At 35.7% G+C, this 20,174-nt stretch overlaps 1 protein-coding gene across 2 annotated transcripts in view; it reads left to right on the plus strand.

Moving 5' to 3' along the window:
- The window catches only part of ANKS1B (ankyrin repeat and sterile alpha motif domain containing 1B), a 404,705-nt gene that overhangs the window by 139,850 nt on the left and 244,681 nt on the right, over positions 1-20,174 (plus strand). For both annotated transcript variants that reach the window (XM_041474291.1, XM_041474292.1), the window contains one exon: positions 11,315-11,495. In XM_041474291.1, the coding sequence (XP_041330225.1) occupies positions 11,315-11,495 (181 nt within the window). The remainder of the gene's footprint in view (positions 1-11,314; positions 11,496-20,174) is intronic.

The following is a 20,174-nucleotide window of genomic DNA, read 5'->3' on the forward strand; positions in this document are numbered from 1 at the left end:
ATTCTGCAGAACAAAAGCTAGCTCTGTGATATATATGGTCAGAACTTTACCACATTTCCTAAAATGTCTCTCACGTGGCCCTGCACGTGGCACACTCCCTGTACAGAAAACAACGGCAGACAGGCATAATGTATGTTTTAAGTCTGTGTGCTAATACACGACAAGTCGGATATGCTGTAGCACTCAGATCCCATTATCCTTCTCCTTTTTTCATGTGTTTTATGCACCTCCCCCAGTATTCTTTATTTTCTTTGTTTTTGCTTTTATTCGATCACCTTCCCCTAAGACCTCAACTGAAGAATTTAGACAAAGAAGCTGTAGACATTTGCAATGTGCTGTTTGCTAACCATTAGTGTTCATTTTGCCCGCATATTTAATTCCTTTCTTCCATTCAATTACATGGCAAGCTCTTTGAAGGGTAGCACAATGGGATTCTATTCCTGACTGACCTCTCACCATTCATGTAAAACTAATGAATACTGTTACACAATGTATGCAAAATAATTAATTTTCTCTTGGCTGCCAGGGCCTCTTTGCATTTTTCTAGCAAAATAAATTGATTTCTAAGAGATCTAAACCAAGGATCGTATAGATTTCCAAAACAGCTGTCACTTCTTTCCCTTTTCCATGTCCTGTACATCCAGCACAGGAAAGTGCCAGTAAAGGCAGAATGGGAAACGCTTCAGCAGCAATCTTTGCATGAGGAAGGCTTTGGCAGCTTGGATGGAAATGGCAGAAAAGTCTGGCCTTTCAACACATATAGTTATTTTTATTTGTAACCTTTCTTATCTTTCCTGTAGGGTTGTACATATACTGGTTTACTAGCAGTGAGGAGAAACACTGTGTTTCTATGCAACCAGGACAAGAGGACACAGTCTTAAGGTGCATCAAGGGAAGTTTAGGCAAGACATAAGGGGGAATTTCTTCACAGAAAGGGTGATTGCACGTTAGAATGGATCACACCTGGTGGAATGATCATCCCTGGAGGTGTTTAGTCCTTCAGTCCTGAGGCTGGCATACCTAGCAGTATCTCAAGGATCTGTGTGCTCTTCTATCTGTGCACCTTAGCTATGGCTTGTACCTGTGCTCTAGTATTTTGCAAATAAATTTCTTCGTTTCAAATTTTCCCATGGTCAGTCTCTCAAAAAAAAAGGTTTTTTGAAAAGTTGCATATATGCAGAAAAGAAGTAAACAGAATTTAGCTCAGGTCTGGAATTGCTTGATCTTTTTTTTTTTTTTTTTTCTGATTGTCCTGATGAGACTTTCTAAGTTTTTAACTCTTGAATTGCTGGTTAATGGAGATTTTGAGAAAGTAATACACTTTCAAATTAAGGACATATGCTGCTGTGTGTATTCACAACACATGGGATCCAAAATAAGATGGGGTAGGAGAACAAGTAGATAAGTTTCCTTTAAGTTTTAACTTAGTTACATTAGTACATAGACTAAAATATTACTTACCTTATCAGACTGTAATTTTAGAAAGTGACAGTAAAAATGGAGCTTGTTCTGTCACAGTTCCTGTAGCTCTCTGTCTGGATGAGGCCTGAACAAAACTAAAATGCTTGTGATGCTTCATCTATTTTTTGTATGAGCTACTCAATTTTATAAGCTTCTTATTTATTTGTTCAGCTCCATTTGAAAAAATAAACTATAACTATATATAAACTATAACTATATAACTATTTGAAAAAATAAACTCCATAGAGGGAGAAAGAGCACCTTTTTCCCTGTAAGAGTGTTTCTTTGGCCTGTGTTATTTACTTGTGGGTCTTGGGCCAATTCTCATAAAACTGAATTCTGACTTCTCACCTTTAAATTTAGTTATTAAATGTAGTCCAGCATTTGCATGTTATCTTCTTAAGATATGTTTCAAATGGCTTACTGTAGGTACAGCTTTTGATGTCAAAATGTGGATTATTTAAAAGTTACTTTGATTTTTATCTATCATGAATTAATATTTTCCCTATTTTATTTGAATAACCCAATTTCCTAAAAGTGTTGTTTCAATGCTATTAAGAGAGTTTCTAGTAGGAGGACAAAGGAACAAAGAATTTCAGTGTTTCTGACATGATGAAATTTCATAATCTTTTTCTTTCTTGTTTTATTGCTAAGATTTGCAATAATGTATTCATCGTAATATTTTTTTTCTTCTTATCAATACAGATGTGCTGTCTTTTCAGGAATCAAAATTATTTTCCCATTTATATTTTTTAACCTCTGTAAACAAAGTTGCAATTCAGTCTATGGCTCCTCATTCATATGGCTAAGACATCTATGAATATAATAGCAGCTAATAGTTTAAACATTAGTAGGCAAAAGAAATTGTCTCCTTTTTCTGCAAGTTCTAGAATCCTGCAGGACATGTGTAGCCTCTGATAGAACTATCCCACTTGCTTGGGCTACCAGGTGTATGGCAGTTTTTGCATGCACAATGTGCCTGTCAAACCAGTGTATATGTGGTTCATCGAGGCATAGGGAAAGACAAGGACCAGGGCATTCCACTCCCTGTGTCAGCCTGGACATGAATGGACAGACCATCTGTAGGAGATGTGTGCTCTAGAGCCTTCCTAGCTGACTTAAAAAGTGATGAAAATTTACATATAATGAAATTATTTATCATTCTTTTTGCTGGTAGGTGCAGGAATTACTTTGAACACAAACAAACAAACAAACAAAAATCATCTTAGTGGAAATTCTGGAAAATCACAGTTCCAGAAAATAAATTTTCAGAACGAATGGTTCCATAAACAGGATTTTCAAGGGATTAGTGTCACCGTTTCCCCATGTTGAAACAATGAAACTATTTCTGCTAGGGTTCCTCCCCTATACTAGCACCATGCTGCAGGTTCCTTAGTTGTTCGCAAATGAAATGCACGCCTTGTCACAGTTGGCTTGAGTTGCCATGTCCCTGTCTCTGCCAGCTTAGTCAAATCCCTGCTGGAGGTTGTTGCACCTGTGCACATCACCATGAGAACTCTGTGTTGCATCTACTGAACTTGTTTTGCAACACAGACACACTGAAAATCTCTTTTGTTCCATTTTAGCACAAAAAGGAGGGCTGGAGAACATTGTTATACAATAAATTCTCTCCACTCTCTGAATGAGATCACAGGACAGCGGGGGTGCAAGGACCTTCTTTCTCCTGTGAGCTGCTTTCTGTGCTTAGCTCCACTTACGACGTGCTCAGCCAGGCAGGGAATAACCAGGAAAATCACTGTGAAGAAAGACTGTGCAGGCACACAGTGCTTCCTGTTCAGGTGCACGCTTCTGCTGCTAGTGTGTTTTGGTGCTGGACTTTGTGCTGTGTCCGTGCTTAGCACAAGGCACAGATAAGATTTTAAAAAACACAAACTTTACTGAGAGTTATGATTTTGTGAGGGGTCATATCCGAGGTAAAAGCCACTCCTGCATACGAGCTTTTATGAACTTCTGGGAGGGTGCTGAGCATTCTCCACACCCTCTAAAATAAAAATGTATTCTACAGTCCACACATGGATAGATTTAGTGCTCATCCTTTGCATGCCTGGTCTGGAGATTTTCCCTGGATGTCATAGTGTTTCCAATGTTGTGTGTATCTCTTAGGGCTGCAAGCACATTAAGGTGGTTGTCAGCAGTCAGTGACCTTGATTCTATGTAAATATATTTCACGTTATTCTCTCTGTGGCAGGGAATGTCTATACAAATCTGCTGCACACAGTTTGATGTCTTTTCGTTCTAATGATGTTGAATAAAAAATAAAGCTCCTAAATAGCCCTTGAAAAAAGGGAGCAAAGCAGAGTAAGAGGTATACTGTCAATGCCATTAAGATGTGGTTAGCAATTAATCTATGCATGACTGAAAATAGGACAGACATTATGAAGTGATTTTATTCTGGAATACTGAGTACCAAACACAAAAATGGTTCTGGTTGGAATTGTCTCACAGGACTGATTGATATACACCCCTGTCCCCCAGCACACCCCCCCCCCCCACACTCACCTGTTTTATCACAGCATTCATGGGCAGAAGATGTGTAACAGCTCCAAAGGAGAATATTTGAAAAAAAAAATTCCTTGGAGCATAATGGACACTCTGTGACTACTTAATAACAGCATTAAGAAAAATATTATTAAAGAGATGCACTGCCAGAGATCTCCTCTGACAAGTAACTATAAAAGATAATTCTATTTATATATTTTAATTAGGTCTAATAAGAAAACATAAACACATCTACCCAGTACATGGTACTAATGACAACAGCAAACAGTGTGTGTTAGTGTATTTAATTACAGTTCAACAGGATACTAAAACACAAGTATAAATCAAAGCAGAATAACACTCTATTGTGAGGACTGTTAAATTTTAGAATGTCACTTGTACGTGCATATGTCTTTCTTGGTAGAAATTGGTTTCTTACCTGGAGAGATTTTCTAGGTTGTGATTCCTGATTCAATATAAACACAAATCATGCAGAAATATAGAACATTTTTCCTATATGAACTTGTAACAGACAGGTGAAATAGTGTTTTAAAGGTAGTTTGATACTGAAAGGAACATTTATGCTAGTAAAATGAGCTTTAGCTCTGCAGAGTTGTTATCTACAGTGTTGAATTATGGACACAGTCACGGGTATAATTTTGGTAGTGTACAATTTTATTTCTCCAAACATATCCACTGTCAGGCCTGATTTGTGATTTGAATAGAGCAAACACCATTCCTGGTAGATAATTCTGCCTTGAAGACCCTTCTCTGACACCTACTGAAGTTTAATTGTAGGGGTGTGAACAAATCCATGCCAGTTGCCCTGCCCTAGTACACATTATACTTGGAAACAGTAACATGCTCAGAATTTGGAAGATTAAAGCCTTACCTATTATGCCTTGATGGGTTTCTTGCATTATATTCTTAGCATTTTCATTTGTTTTTGTAGTATGGTGAGGGGATTTTGAGCACCTTAGTTACACAGTAACCCTTTACCATCAACTGATAATGCACATTTTCACATGTGCATGTTGTCTGTAGCATGCAGCTTAGAAAAAAGAGCCATCACTTTGGCCCTTCAAAATTTATGATATAAAAATATTATGATACAGGCAATTTTCATAAATTGAAGGTGAAAAGGGGGATGTTACTAGCAGCTGGAAGCTGAGGTTTTTTTTGAAGAAAATGGTCTTACATCCATTTTCCAACTGTTTCAGTGAAAATAACATTATTTTAATTTTTGAAATATAGAAAAATTTTATATCTGAGGAATGAGACATTCCTCTTATCAAATTTATCTCTTGCTATTTGGATCTCATTTCAAGCAATGTTTTCCCCGGATGGGTATAATTGTGTATCTTCAAAATCTGGTCACATCTATCAAGGAGGGAAACCGCTCCAAAGGTGTTGCAGTTTTTGGCATTCAGGATTGCTGCTCCTCAGAACCCACAGCTGCAATATGGTTGTAACTAAAATAAAAGTAGAAGGCAAGGAAAACAGAAACTGAGGGAGATCAACTTTTTCTCTTATTTATTTCCTATGTGGTTTGTCATCTGAGATAAGACCATGGGTAGAAGGGGCAGCAACCCTCTGACCTTTAATTACTTACTCCAGTGGGCTGTTAAGGCAGAGGTAGGACAACGTGCAGAAGAGAGCAGAAAGCACCGTGTCTGTATGGCCCCCGGAGTCACACAGCACAGCTTCCTGACCACAGGCTACACAAAAGAGCTGAGTCTGTGTCATTCCTGAGCACTGACAGGGGAGTGATCCAAGTATTCTGAGGGGCCATGAGATTATGCTAAAGTAATATGCACTTCCTGGTCATGCAGGATGCAAGCAGCATCTTTCTCTAAATTAATAATCAATCAAACAGAAATTTCTAGGTCTTCGACACTGATGTCATTAAAATGAATTTCCATTCAGAATGCATTTTGCTTTTAGTATAATAAAGGATCTACAGCTAAAAAAACAGTGGAAGCATTTTTCTTTAATTTTTTTTTTTTTTTTAAGTCCCATAGTCCTGCAAGCTTCCCGTTATGGTTGCTTGGGATATATTAGGTGCCAGCCTCTGTGTATTTTCTGCTTTCTGCTCTTAAACTTAATTAAAATATTGACAAGTAAAACCAAGAATGTCAAGATGGGTGCTGAAACTGCCTATATTTTATTTTTAATAAAATTCATATTACAGTAGTAATATAAGATAAAGTTTTGTGAAATGAAAAAAGAGAAAATTATATTACTGTGTTAAAAAGAAAATGTGTCTTCAGCTTGTTCAACATGGTATTTTGAAGCTTGACAGAATAATTGATTCAGTAGTCTAGTAATAATTCAGTGTAGACTTGCACTTCTAGGTGACATAGATAAATCAGACACAGATGCATTGTAATCTCCAGTTTTTGCAATTTCAAGGCTACTTGATCACCTTAGCTCAGATCCTATAAATCAAATAATTGTTGACAGCAGCATTGACAGATGAGAATGTATCAGAACTGGTGATTTCTGCAAATCAAACTGGAGAAGACAAGGAAGCCTGTCCTGTCACAGGCTGTATTTTACCAAGAAAATTTTGAATGTTTTGGGCTTCTATGTAAGTGTACATGAGCAAAAGGGACAAAGATAGAAACAGAGATGGTATGCTGGAATGTCGAGGCAAAAGGCAGAAACCATAAAAGTCATGTGAAAGTTGTCTTTGAAAGGGAGGAAAGAGGTTAAAATAGAATGCATTCAAGGACAATGAGAGGGATGTAGGGGCTGTAAAGTCAGTGTGAGATGGGACCATGAGAGAGTTTGTTTGGGAGACCTTGATGACAACAACCACAGAGAAAACAGAAAAGCAAATTTTGGAACACCAAATAGAGCTGGATACTGTGCAGCTCTTTTTAGAGTAACATAAGTAGATTTGGAAGGAATGTAAGAATAAATAGGAGAAAACAAAAGAAGAGAGGTGCCCAGAGAAGCTGTGGATGCTCAATCCCTGGAAGTGTACAAGGTCAGATTGGATGGGACTCTGAGCAACCTGGTCTAGTTGAAGATGTCCCAGCTTATTGCAGAGGATTTGGATCTAATGACCTTTAAAAGTTCCTTTCAACTCAAACCATTCTATCATTCTGTGAAAGGGAAAATTAGTGCGTAGAATGTGATTTTAGAAGGAAGCTGAAGAAAGGAAAATTTCTGAAAGGAGTGAGTTCATCAGAGAATTGAAAGAATTGAATCATCTGGGCAGGTATCAAAATAAGGGATTTAAGTACACTCACATGGTGTTAAATATGTGAGATGAACCTGGAGGAAGGGGCTGCAGCCTCTTGCTTTCTTTGGTAAGTCTGTATTTTATGTGCTAACTAGAATTTAAGAGTGTAGGTGCAGTTCTGTCTTCTATCATACATTTTCTGCATGATATATTGCAACTGAAACCAGTTTCTACATTATATAGGGTGGCTGGAATTTGTCAAGTTTTGCCAAATGCAGAATTTCCTTAGGCTCATTGGTTCTCAATGTTTTAAAAAACCACACATCTCTCCCTTGGGAAAAATCTATATCCTTGTTCAGCATCTGTAAAATGGGGCAACTAGCTCTGCCATAGTACTGAGTGTTGTGACAATTAATTTTTTTAAGACTATGATAGTACTACATACACAAATCCCAAGGGTAAAAGAAGGTGAAGTCAGAAGTTGTATTGCAAACTATACTTCAAAGCTGAAGAACTATTTTGGTGTTAAATTGAGAAAGGAGTTTTGCCCTACTGCCTCTGCTAAATGTTATAAAAAATTTTTGAATGATCCCTTGCCTGCTCATGTTACATGCCAGTCATGGTAGCATTACAGAACTTGCATGCAAATTCCATTAATGGAGGGATTAAGTTCTTACTTGTCTTTGGAATAAAAAAGCAATTCAATATGTGTATTTTGTTGCTTTTTCTGTTTTTGCAGTTTCAAAGGGGTATCTTTCATTGATATACATTCACTACAGACTGAACGTGAAAATATTTTTGTTATACCTGATTTAACAGTTATTTAAATCTTATTGTTGCAATATCTTTAAAGATTTGTACTGACATTTTTTCTTATGCATTGAAAAGATTTATTCATTAGCCTGATTTGATATGCTATTTTAGGATGGTGTAGGGTTTTCTAGGTTGGTATTATGACAATTGAAATAATATTTGTGAAGAAATACCTAAAAAGTAAATATCAGTCATTAAATAGATTTACACATAACAAGCGGATTAAACACATGAATGTAATGAATAAAAATCTACTTAAGGATAAATCTGCATGCTATGTAGCATGCTTATAGGGGTGAAGTGAAGCCATAAGTGTGCCAGAATTTCACAAGGGTTATCTAAGCATGTCAGACCTTTGGAGTAGTACAAGGAAGGCATGTAATGACAAAGCTGGTCTTGAAGAATGAAGGAAGCATTATCTCTTTGGGACAGAGTTTTGTGTTTGTGCTTCACAGTTACGAAATTCAGTTACTTAAAAGTAGGAATCTAATGTCATTGAAGGTGCTATAGAGGTGTCTTTGAAATGCACATGTACAGGTATTTGTACAGGGTGTATATAGGGGAGACCTGCACTCTTCTGAATGGCAGCTGGAGGCCAGGTGGGATGCCCTAAGGAATCTGCAGTGATGGCAGCTACCTGCATTAAGGCAAGGGAATCAATACCAAGGGGACTGGGGTGAGGTGAATTGTTCTCTGAACTCTTGATGGTACACACGCTAGACCGTGATTTTATTGGCTAGATCTCAACTGACTGCTCTGGGAGCTTAAATACCTAGGGTACATGTAAAGAGCTGTGCTGGAAATTTGATTGATGAATTCAGAAATGGAATTTAATCCTAACTGTAGAAAAAAAATGGATTCATTTCTACTTTTTTTTTTTGTTAGTTTGTTTTTTGTGCAAGTAATGCTTTAGAGAGATAAAGGCAGAGAGATACACTTAGCACAAACTGGTTTACTGAGTCTCTCAGAGCATATATTAATGAACAACTAGTGTACTTTAACAGCATAACAGGACACAGCAAAAGTGCAAAAAATTACTCTAGTTTCTTAGTTAGCTACAAAGGCTTAGATGCTGGATTCCTGACTAATTTTGTAGAAAAATTGGCACATGTTGATGGATGGACTTTGTTAACTCCAAATATATTGCAGCAGTGTAATGCTGTGTGGTACTAGAGGCCGAGAGAAGTTCTCTGCAGAAGCCTTAGATTGGAAAGACATTAAACTGATATATGTTTCTCTGAATCAGCAATAACAATGTCCAAGTCCAAAATAAGGTAGTGAAAGGCCAAATGGTGTATTAGATAGTGCTATTCTGCCTCTAAGAAAGGAGCACACAGACAAAACAGTGGCTGCAGGGCTGACTACACAAACGCCAGGGCAGTTGCCTTTGCAGATGCTTTGGGAGACAAAGATGGACCATTCCAGCTGCCTATTTAGGCAGGAACTGTCTAGGCTTAAAAATAACTGAAGATGTCATGTTAAGAGAAGTGTTCCCTTTTCAAAACAGGAGTTCAAGTCCTGCAAATCTGCAAAGCCAGCATTGCTTGGGAAAGGGCCAGAAACGTACTTCTAAATGGCCAGAGATCATTTTCATTTTTAGAAATAATTAGGTCATTCATGAATCTGTTGTCTAGCAAAAGTGTGCCATTTAGATTTAATTAATACAGATGAATGTTTTTGGTCTGATGTGAGAGTTATTTTGGCTCAGATCCCAAACAATGACTTCCAAACCCCACTGTTTGATGTTGGAGTCTGTCCCTGTTCATTTAACTCTCACATGAAATTACTAGACCTAGGAGTCAGGCTTTCAAAGCAGAAACTGGTTTTAATTATTAATGAAAGTAAGTCAGCTCAGTAGACCATAGATGGGTTCCAGATGATTACCAAAATTTCCCTTTTTTCTCAGTTTTAACATGACACAGTTAATGCACATGATGCCTAACACAACTTGAAGAAATAATCAACATTATACAAACCTAATTCTATTGAATTTTTCTGTCTGACATTCCAATACAAAGGGTGAATTTTTAGTGAAAACAGCCTCGTTCAGTATTTATAACACAGGCATTACAGGACTTGTAACCTAAAAATTAAATTGACCAAAAACAAATTTGAAAATCACTCCACTGGAACAGAGTGATAGATTTAACAGGTAAGGGACGGTGAATACCTATGTGGTCCAAGGAGGATCTTATGCTCCCAAAGGTAATAATTAGGTCTTGACACTAATAAGGAACAAATTTTTTACCGTTACAAATACTCTGACATATTAAGCCTGACATGCTAGAACAAGAAGGGATTAAGCATCTTTTACTCTCTTTTTCTTATTTTTGTCCAGGTTTGGTTATCCAAGGCAGAATTTCCTGAGATCTTTTTCTCTGTTGTGAAATAAATATACAGGCAGCCTCTGTTTTGGAGACATTCAATGTTTCAGGTCAATGATCTTGAAGCAGCAAGGAGCATTGAGAGATTAGGGTATTGTGGGTGTGGAACCAAATGAGTGCTGCAACAGACTATTTAGCATGGCACTGCAAACCAGCACTGGTCTGTGGCTTAAAAACTGTGATATTGACCACTGTACTAGTACGTAGTGCACTGCAATGGGAACAAGTCCATATAGTGAAAAAGTTGTTGCTGACCTGATGAACACATTATATAGATTTAATTTCTACACCTTGTGATGTAGATCCACCCAAAAGAAATGAGTTTCTCATGCTTTAAAACTGCTCTGCAATCCAAAGCACAACCATTAAATGGGGTCTGCTCAGGGGTTTCCTTTGAAAGTAAATATTTGAAATAAAGTAGTACCAAGTTGTTTAACTGTTCCATGAAAACTCATGTAGAAGGTTTGATTTTCATGTATGTTTTTCAAGCTGACACTTTTCCCTTAAGCTTCCAGACATTTCAGTCTTTGAATATTTGAGGCATATACATAAATGGAATAAACAGCAGAGGGTGGCTTTCAAGTGATGGGCACTTGGTATTATTTAGTAAACTTCATTATACAGGCATCAGCGGTCTATTTGTTTTGCAAGATGTACCCAGAAATGCAGCTGGTGGAGAGCTCCCTTTCTTATCAAAAGATGATTGAAATTATTATATGCAAGGCTGTAAAGGCCTATTTTATGTTGAATTAAATTGATTAGAATGAAGACATGCATTTTTTCTAATAAAGATTAATCCAGATTTTAGAAAGAAATTATCTCTACATCATATGAAATGACTTTTACTACTATAACCTTTGAGCCGAATAAAAGCAGTAAAAGCAGAGAAAGGTTTATTAAATGTCAAGTAATTAAAACTATATAAAAAGTCTGTATTTTTCATGTCAAACTTCTGTTTTTCTTTTAGCCAAAGCAACGTACATCCATAGTATCTTCTCTGGAATTTCACCGAATGAATCACAGCCACAATTATTTTGAAATCAACCCATCCATTGGTTGTGCAAGTTTTATTTCTGCTCCTGCAATCAGTCCAGCTAATTATTCCTTTGGATCTCTGGAATACAGTCTTGAAGAGAAAGAACTTACAGGTATAGCAAAAAAAGCTCACTTTGTCTGTCAACAAAGCTTTATAAAACTTTAGGTCTTTGGGTTTATGTTGGAATTGCTGTTGTCTTTGGTAGTAAAATACATTTATCATAAATACAAAAAATTATTCCTGATTTTTTTTCTTACTACTCTACAAAGAGTTCTGCTATTTTATGACCAGTATTACAAGACATACCTTTTTCCTGAACATTCTATTTTGAATAAAAAACCTTTAATTTCCAGACTTTCCTAGAAATTAGGTATTGTAGTTTTTGAAATGATGATGACTCATACATCTACTTTCATCATTGTGTGGTCAATATACTCCAATAAGAATTTTAAGTTGAAAAAATGTAATTAGAAAAGATTATGTAATCACCAGTAAAGATGAGGAAGGGAAGATTTCTAAGAAACCTGTGATTGTTTCTTCAATAGTGATGTAAAAAAAGTAAAACTTCATTTCATTTCATTAAAGTAAAACTTCAATGTATTTCCTCTGATGATAAGTGTTGAGTGGAGTGATGGAACGGGGAAGGTTTTATCTGTAAACAGAGATTTACATAATGAAAATGCTTTAAAAAGGATTGAAGTATTTCCTTTTTCGCAGATCAAAGCTTCAAGAATGGGAAATTTTCAGTAAACCAAGTATTTACCTTTGGCCTTTCAAATTCCATATAAAAGTTGCTTTATTTAGACTAAATTTGTGGCTGAAGGGTGTAGTTATGATGTTATGAAACAGGTGTCTTTGATAGCTAGTTTATTGATCTGCAGATCAAGTTTAAAAGGGTATTTTATTTTAAATATAAATAGCAGTAGGTTACTGTAAAATAAAAATAATAAAAATTTTGAAATTCACTGCAAACTTATGAATTGGTTTTTGTGGCACTGGTCTCGAAATTAGATGAATCCTCTTCATTCCTAGTTGGTAGAGTTAAAAAAAAATTCATAGCTAGATCAATAGGAAACTATATGTTTAGGGAATTCTTGTGAAATAAGAGTGAGAAATCCTATATTCTTTGATGAAGAGACAGCTAAAATGATCAGAGATTATTCATATTGTTTTTTTGGATTATAATATAAACAGAGATAATATGTGTAATCTTTGAAACTAAAAGAATGTGCTTATATCAAAGATCTAGCAAATATTTTCAAACTTAACTGGAAGCAATTTGAATGGTATCTTTTATTCCTAGGTCTGGGGTCATTTGATTCTTTAATGTTTTGGTTGTTTTCTGTTACTGTTTTATTTCTATGGTAAATTCTTCTCAGAAATCACAATTTTATTCTGGGTAGTTGAACGATACTAAATATTTCTTGATGTTTAAAAGCAAAGATAAGAACACAGAGACAACATTCACTGACATTAGATAATTAACTTCTCCAGATTTCTGCTGTTGCACAATTTTGTTAAAGTTCTTCATAGTATCTGGATTCCCTTGGATCATATCTTCTTTGGTTACATCTACAATGGCCTACACTCAGTAACTTCTAATTATTGCATTTAATTTTATCTGAGATTGGGACTATAAGGTCATGCTTCCTAGAATTTTATGCTTCTAATTTGTGGAAGATTTGATTTATGGATTGAGTGAAAGCTGAATTTCCTTTTATCTCTGCACAGAAAGCTAAGAAAAAATGACAGACAAAATGACTGAAGTTCAGGGCATCTTTGACAAGGTGTTCAATAGTGCATTTTACCATCAGTAACCCTTAATTTCCCATTAGTAAATGGAATATGTACAGTAAAATTAAAATTCCACCCTCCATTTTCAGCCAGTATCCTAGAATTATTTAAGTACTATACAGGATCCCATATTAGACACAATATTAACGTGAGTGAAAAAACCTACATTTTATTTTGATCTTTTAGTTCACGTTGACTCTTTACTGACAGATGATGCATGGTAACTCTGCAAAAGACAAGGGGTACTAATGTGGAAAGAGAATAACAAAATCTGGAAGGAACAGACCAAAATTGTCTCTCTTGGAAAAGTCTTTAAGGCTTGTCTCCTATCTAAAATAATGGTCAGCAAGGAGCAGCAGAAACAGCGTTCTGTGTTCTGCTACAGCTTTTCTCTGCTTTAGCTAGCTGTTGTTTCACTGAAAGGTCCCTTGTTTCTTTTCAAGATCTACAGTGATAACAAATACAAGTCATCATATGACCTAAATATAACCTTCTGAAAGTTCATGGAAAGTCTGCATCTTAAAATAATGGTTAGTTTAATTGAAGATTTGTGTGCATTTGAGTGAAATGATTTAAATGCTTTTTACAGGATTTCTAAATCAGAAACTTCCATCTAAATAAGGCATAAGCATTTCCCTACTTTTACAGTGCTTTTTGTGTTTTCTTCACAATATTTGCAAAGATTCATTATAATTCAGATAAAAGTGAGAGATGAATACAACAAAATAATTATTCTAAAATATTCATAATTTTACCTTTACCTCAGGTAGTCTAGACTACCTTTGGTAGCCTGCTACCAAAGCATAATCAACCTGTTTTTGATGGTTCCTTTTTATGTTTGGGGATCACAGTTGTGCTCTTGGTGTTTGCTAATTCCCTACATCACAAGATTTGAAACAGGGGTCCCGATTTTTAAGTGTATTTTTATCAAATAGAAAAACACTGAACTCTTTCACAGATATATTTAATATCTGAGACATATTATCTGAATGACAGCATATATCAACATTTCAGATTAATTATCCGGAGAACAGGCCAAATACAATGGTCAATATGTGCTTCAGCTTTGGCATCAGATAGCCTTGTAGAGTAAACAGACCAGGTATGTTGTATGCATGGATGGCAGCAGATATCTTAAAATCAGGTTGCCTGGTGTAAATATAAAGATTCTGTCCTTTGTTTTGAACTTTAACTGGTGGAATAACCTGCAACAAGCTGGCAGCATTTCTCTCACTCCAGTGCGTGTAGGGCAGACTGTGTGAATGCAGCGTTGGCATGACCTCTTTTCAGGGCTTTGTCTGGTGCTAGATCATTGACATCAGAGAAGCATTCTTGAATTCCAAGTGAATGGTCATGCTTTCATGGCATTGCATTTCACCTCAAATTGGAAGCCAGTGCATCCCAGTAATATCAGCTACTACACATAGTAGTATAATAAGTTACGGTACTAAAAGTGAGACCACTTTATTGCACAGGGAGTCATTTCTGTAGGCATCTCTGTCCTAGCAAGATGCATGTGATTTTCTTCATCATCTAAATACATGTTTAGTAGGTGTTCTGTAAGATAACACACATGAAAAATTAAATACCTGATAATCAAGTGGTTGTTGTTTGTGAGATGTTCCTCATGTTGCTTTGACCATGAACTAAGACCACAGATGTGCAAGATAATTCACTCCAGGAGAGGGCAGCCTGGGCTTTCAGGGAAATGCCTGCCTAAGAGATCTCTCTGCCTTGTTTTCTATATCCCTCAAATTCTCTTGAAACTGTGAATCTTAAAGATTGAAGGCAACAAAATTGTGGCCTTTTGGTAACATTGGCTTGGCGCAGTCAACACTTGCAGCTGAAACTGTCAGTCTGGATGGTTTTCTTTTTTACTTGATCAGTCCAAATAATGGATCTCTCCCTAACCCATATAATTTCATTATGTCTTCTTGTCCCGAGTATAATTGGGCCATGAAATTAAAAGGACACTTCTGCAGAGGTTCTTGTTCTGTTCCAACTCACAAAATAGGTTTGTACTGGTATTTTTGCTGCATACTTCATGTATGCAGCAAAAATACCAGCAGATGTCTGAAGGTAATCACATTGCAATCTTTATTTTCAGCTCGTGAAAATCTGTACATTTTCAATAAGTTCAGTATGCCATTCATTGTAAACGAGAATACAGTTTTTCTCTCATCTTGTTGTGGTAGTGAGAAGTATTTACTGAGTTTATCTCTTAGTCAGAAAGGCTGTTTCCGCTGGGCCTTAAAGTAGCTGTTACTGCTTTTAAATGCCATGTTCTTTGACTGTGAGAGACATTTAATACATCTGAAGGCTACATTTTTCCTTAAAACAGGCTGGAATGAAAAATATAATCTTTAATGTGTGGACTATAATATTTTTTTCTTTTACTTTTGAAAAAATTATATTTGAGTCACACCTTCGATTCCTTCTATAAGTGTCTTAAGATTTTTCTTTACATACATATCTCATGAAATTGTTTGGTCTCATAAGCCCTATTTCAGAAGGAAAAGCAGCCCTAAAAGCTCAAAACTTGTAGTTTTGTCTTTTTCTTTAGAAAGGATCAAGAAATACAGCCCATTAGAATTAGAAACTTTTTTCAGAGATCAGGCCTAAAATTCTTGGCTATGTTGCATTCCTTTATGCAGTCAGAATTTATTCTGGTGCAGGAATGTTTATTTATGTGACAATAGCAAAGCTGCTCGTTGAAGTAGGTCATGTATTTGTCAACATTACTTTCTCATTCAAGTATCTCATGTATTAAGAGCTGATATGAAAATATCAAACTCTGATGTCTATGTAGACTCTTCAAGCCTTGTTTCTTCAATTATAAAAGATTTTGGAATGACTAGAAGTGAAATACAAAATGAAAGGAATACAAAGAAGAAGAAAGTAACTTTTATTTCCAGAGCATTTTTTGGGTGTGCTGTATGCAAGTTCATGGTACACTGTCTTTGTTAAAAAAACCTCACTAATTAGCAAAAGAACACGTGGTTTTCAAGTGACAGGAAAAGGGGGAAATATTAGCTTGTAATGAAATCAGAATAATCAACAGATTTTGGTAGGTAAAGCATTCCAATCTCCTTTGTCCAGACGCCTGTATATCCGGTGAGGTAATATCTAAAAAAAATTGGTATTGCCAGTCTGTACCAACTTGTCATTGATTGAAAACTCTTTCCAGATGAAATGGCTTTGAAGGTCAAATTCAAGCCCTCTTTTCTCTGGTTTTCAATTTTCTTCATCATTTTCTTGATTACAATGCAACAAATTCTGCCAAGGCATTCTTCAAAACAGGTTAATTTGAACCTTTTCATCTGTGAAGATTATCTGGTTTTCCCTGTAATTTATTGCTATGTTCACCTGAATGCAATTAGTAAGACATAGTAGAGCTATTCCAGGAACTGGTACTGGGGATCATGCTCTGTACTGTCTCATACAGTTTATTTTTTGTTCTAATTAACTTGTCCAGCAGATGTAGCATGTTGAGGTCTCCTTATGTTGCCCTTCTTTTTGCTGCTTCTAATTTCAGCCTTTGCAAAGTTATCCAAGGCAAGACATAGTTTGGCGCACAGGGACAGAGAAATGTAGGATTGATTAATATTATAAACTTCTCTTTGTTAACTGTTATTGTCTTTGCACAGTCCAATTTCAAAGAAATGTGTTTCATGCAGCTCATTGTAATTATATCTCAGTGTTACAAATATGTCAACATATCCAAAAATCTAGTGACAGAAAGATCTTCTGAGGCAATACCTGAAAACCGGTGGATGAAACCGATTCCTGTTGTTCCAGTCAAAAACAGTATACCTTTTTCCAAGAAATTGGTTTGTGCTAGTGCCTTCATGAAACATTAGATACAATATGCCCCTGAATCTCATGCCACCTGAACTTAAAGGTAATCTCCTTGGAATTAACTATATTATTCCAACTTAAAAGTTCATGACAGCCCTTCAGTAATGCCTCTGCAGTGTTGTCATTCAGTCTTTTCTCAGCTTAAAGGAATTATCCAGGCTAAACCCACTTAGTTCTTCATGTGAACCTGCTCTCCAAACATACTGTTTCATATGTCACTCACTATGTGGACATTGTGATTGCTAAAAAATGGTAAAGTAATATGAAAATAAAACAATTTGGAGCAAACATATTGAGGGAATAAAACTGCAGATGGGTCTTGAATCTCTGTTGTCAGATATAGCACTGGATGTGTTAATCAAACAAGGAGTGACATGAACAGCTTATCTCTTTTCAAATCAAATTCTGAACCATCTGACCACATGTGGAAAGGCATGTGTTGAGCCATGTGCTTGCCTATCTTTTATTCAAATGGCTATTCTTCACAGGATTTGCTCTTTTCACTCACATTATTTGCTTACTCTGAATAAAGCGAGTTAGCTATTGTTGACAATACAGTAAGGGGAAAAAAATCTGTTGTAATACTTAAGGTATTTTTACTAATTTTGAAAGCTTCTATTCTTAAGCCTCAGTCTGGCAAGGAGGAAGGTAGGAAATAGAACAAAGCTGTGATGATGCTGGAGATGAAAATTTTAGAGGCTGTCCTAAAGTGGGGAATATTTCACTCAGGATCCTTAGGTGCACTGTGTGTTGCACTGCTATCAGGTCCAGGAGTTCACTGAATATCTGAATCCTTTTTTGCCTCTCAAGCAAGCATAATGTAAAGCTTACTGCAATGTATGTGTGTTTGTACACATGTCTATCTGCAACTATTAAAATCTTTTACACTTCATTTAGTTGCATGCATTCCCTTCCTTGAGAGACTTCATCACACCATAAAATGATTCCCTGAAGGAGCAACAGATACTACTATATTAAGTAAATAAGGACTGTCTAAGACCTTCTTTTGAGGAACCTTCTTTTGAGGAACCTTCTTTTGAGGTTATGAGTGGAGTTGTTAGAAGCAATATAATTAAAAATGTTATTTATCTACATTTAATGTAGCTTTTTCCAGGTGTAATAACTATCCTGACATGTAAAGTCAAAAGAAAAAATATTTTCTGTAATGTGTCATTTACACTTAGCCATCTCTAGAAGCAGCGTAACTATAGACAATACTCATATCTGTCTGATTGTCATCTTAGTCAGCTCTTTCCTTTGCTGTTTTTTTTTGGTTGTTGTGTTTTTTTTTTTTTTTTACTGAGCCAGAAGCAAAATAACTCTTTAACTGGTATTAGGACCATTTGCAGAGACAGATTGTTTTAGTCTTTAGGTTGTCACCATGCCTTGTATTGTTCTCTTATCTTTTCATTGGACGTTTTGTAAATAAGATTGACCAAGCTGTGGAGGGATGCTCTTGAAAACTTCTTCACTTCATCAGTCAGAATAATTGCCATTGTGAGATGAAGGCAATAAGCAAAGAGCACTAGAATGCCTCAGTCTTCAATTCCTCACAATATTGTTTGTGGTACAGTTTTCTTTTACCCTGTGAATGCGCTTAACTGATTGTAACATTATTTAGCGTATTCTATCTTACATGTCAATCTATTTTTCTTTTCCTGTGTTATGTCCTCTTATTCATATTTAATTGATTTTCTGCTTCTTCTCCTTTGTATCTTTTAGAAAGCTTTCTACTCACCAGCTGTATTTCCAAGCCATATGTGAGATGATTAGAACTGAAGGACATAGCAAAAATCTGCCTGTTTTTTTTTAAGAAATTTTAGTCCTCTGGGTATAATTAGTGATGTCCAGTTTTAAGAACAGCAAAATGCTCTCTGTATAACATACCAGTCAGTTACAAAAAAAAAAAAAAATGTTTTATCCTAAGGCCATTCTGAAATTAAAGACAATTCTTGTTTCTCTTTCTTGCATGCAACTCACTAGATTTCTTTATTTGTTTCTGTTCCTTGCTGTCCCATTGTAATGCTAGTATCATTTGATGTAACAATCCTGTCTCTTTATGTCCTTCCAAGCTGTATAAAAAAATGGGGGTGGGAAAACAAGCCTTCTTTACCTTTGGTGGATATCCAAAACCTAGGGTAGAGTCAGTCTTCTTCATTAGTTAATTAATTATGCATTTTATAAACAGTTCTAGCTGAACAATGTAAACATGACAAATATCAGAGTACATTGCTGATGACAGGGTTCTTGTGAAAAATTAAACTTTGATGCCTTTTAGTGAAAGATGAAAACTGAAACCAGTCTCCCTCATTCTGGAATAGTCACTGTAATTTTTCCTAAAATGGATATGATGCTATGAGTTCCAGAATTTTGAGTCCAGCCTTGAAAACGCTTTTTTCACCAGGATTTGGTCAATAAATCTGAGACAATTCCATGAATGGTTTCAGAATGACTGAGTAGATCTTACTGTAAAACAAGATTAAATATTTTCAGGTGGTTCTTGCTATATTGAATAAGTTTTATGTGGTGGCTAGTTTGATTTGTAATTAGAAATTTTAAAAATAATGTCAGGTTTAAAAAAAAAATTAAATACTCCTTGTTTTCAGGAGCATTTCTACCTTTTGGTAGAAATGATTGATTGTACAAATTCAGTGTATAATAAAATTGAAACTCTCAAAATTTCTTTGAAAATTCACAGAAACACTACATGTTACACCTAATTTAGCACTTGATCATACAAGTTATGTATATGACTTTTCAATTCGTATTTATAATTGTAATGTGGCTCTAATGGTAAAGTTCAATAAATAGAAAGGAATTTTTTTACATTTCTAAATTTTACATAGTGAGATATTAATTATCTTCTTAGAGCTATGCAGAGGGTTCACTGGGGGCTTGGACTTACTCATTTGAAGAAGAAAAATGCACATGGCCATGTCTGGGGAAGATAGACAGTTGTATTCTGATAATATGTTAGAATCGTCAGATACCCAAACAAATAAGTTCTTATAAGTTTAGTGAAAACAGAAGGACAGAAAATAATGTAGTTGGTCTGAGTAAGAGTAAAGTTTTATGTACCCTGTGCCCTATTTGACTGATTATGAATGCCTTTGGGAAATGTGTAATTGCAAAACAGTGG

This window comes from Pyrgilauda ruficollis, unplaced genomic scaffold (genome assembly GCF_017590135.1).
Source record: "Pyrgilauda ruficollis isolate IOZ18807 unplaced genomic scaffold, ASM1759013v1 scaffold32, whole genome shotgun sequence".
Taxonomy (NCBI): domain Eukaryota; kingdom Metazoa; phylum Chordata; class Aves; order Passeriformes; family Passeridae; genus Pyrgilauda; species Pyrgilauda ruficollis.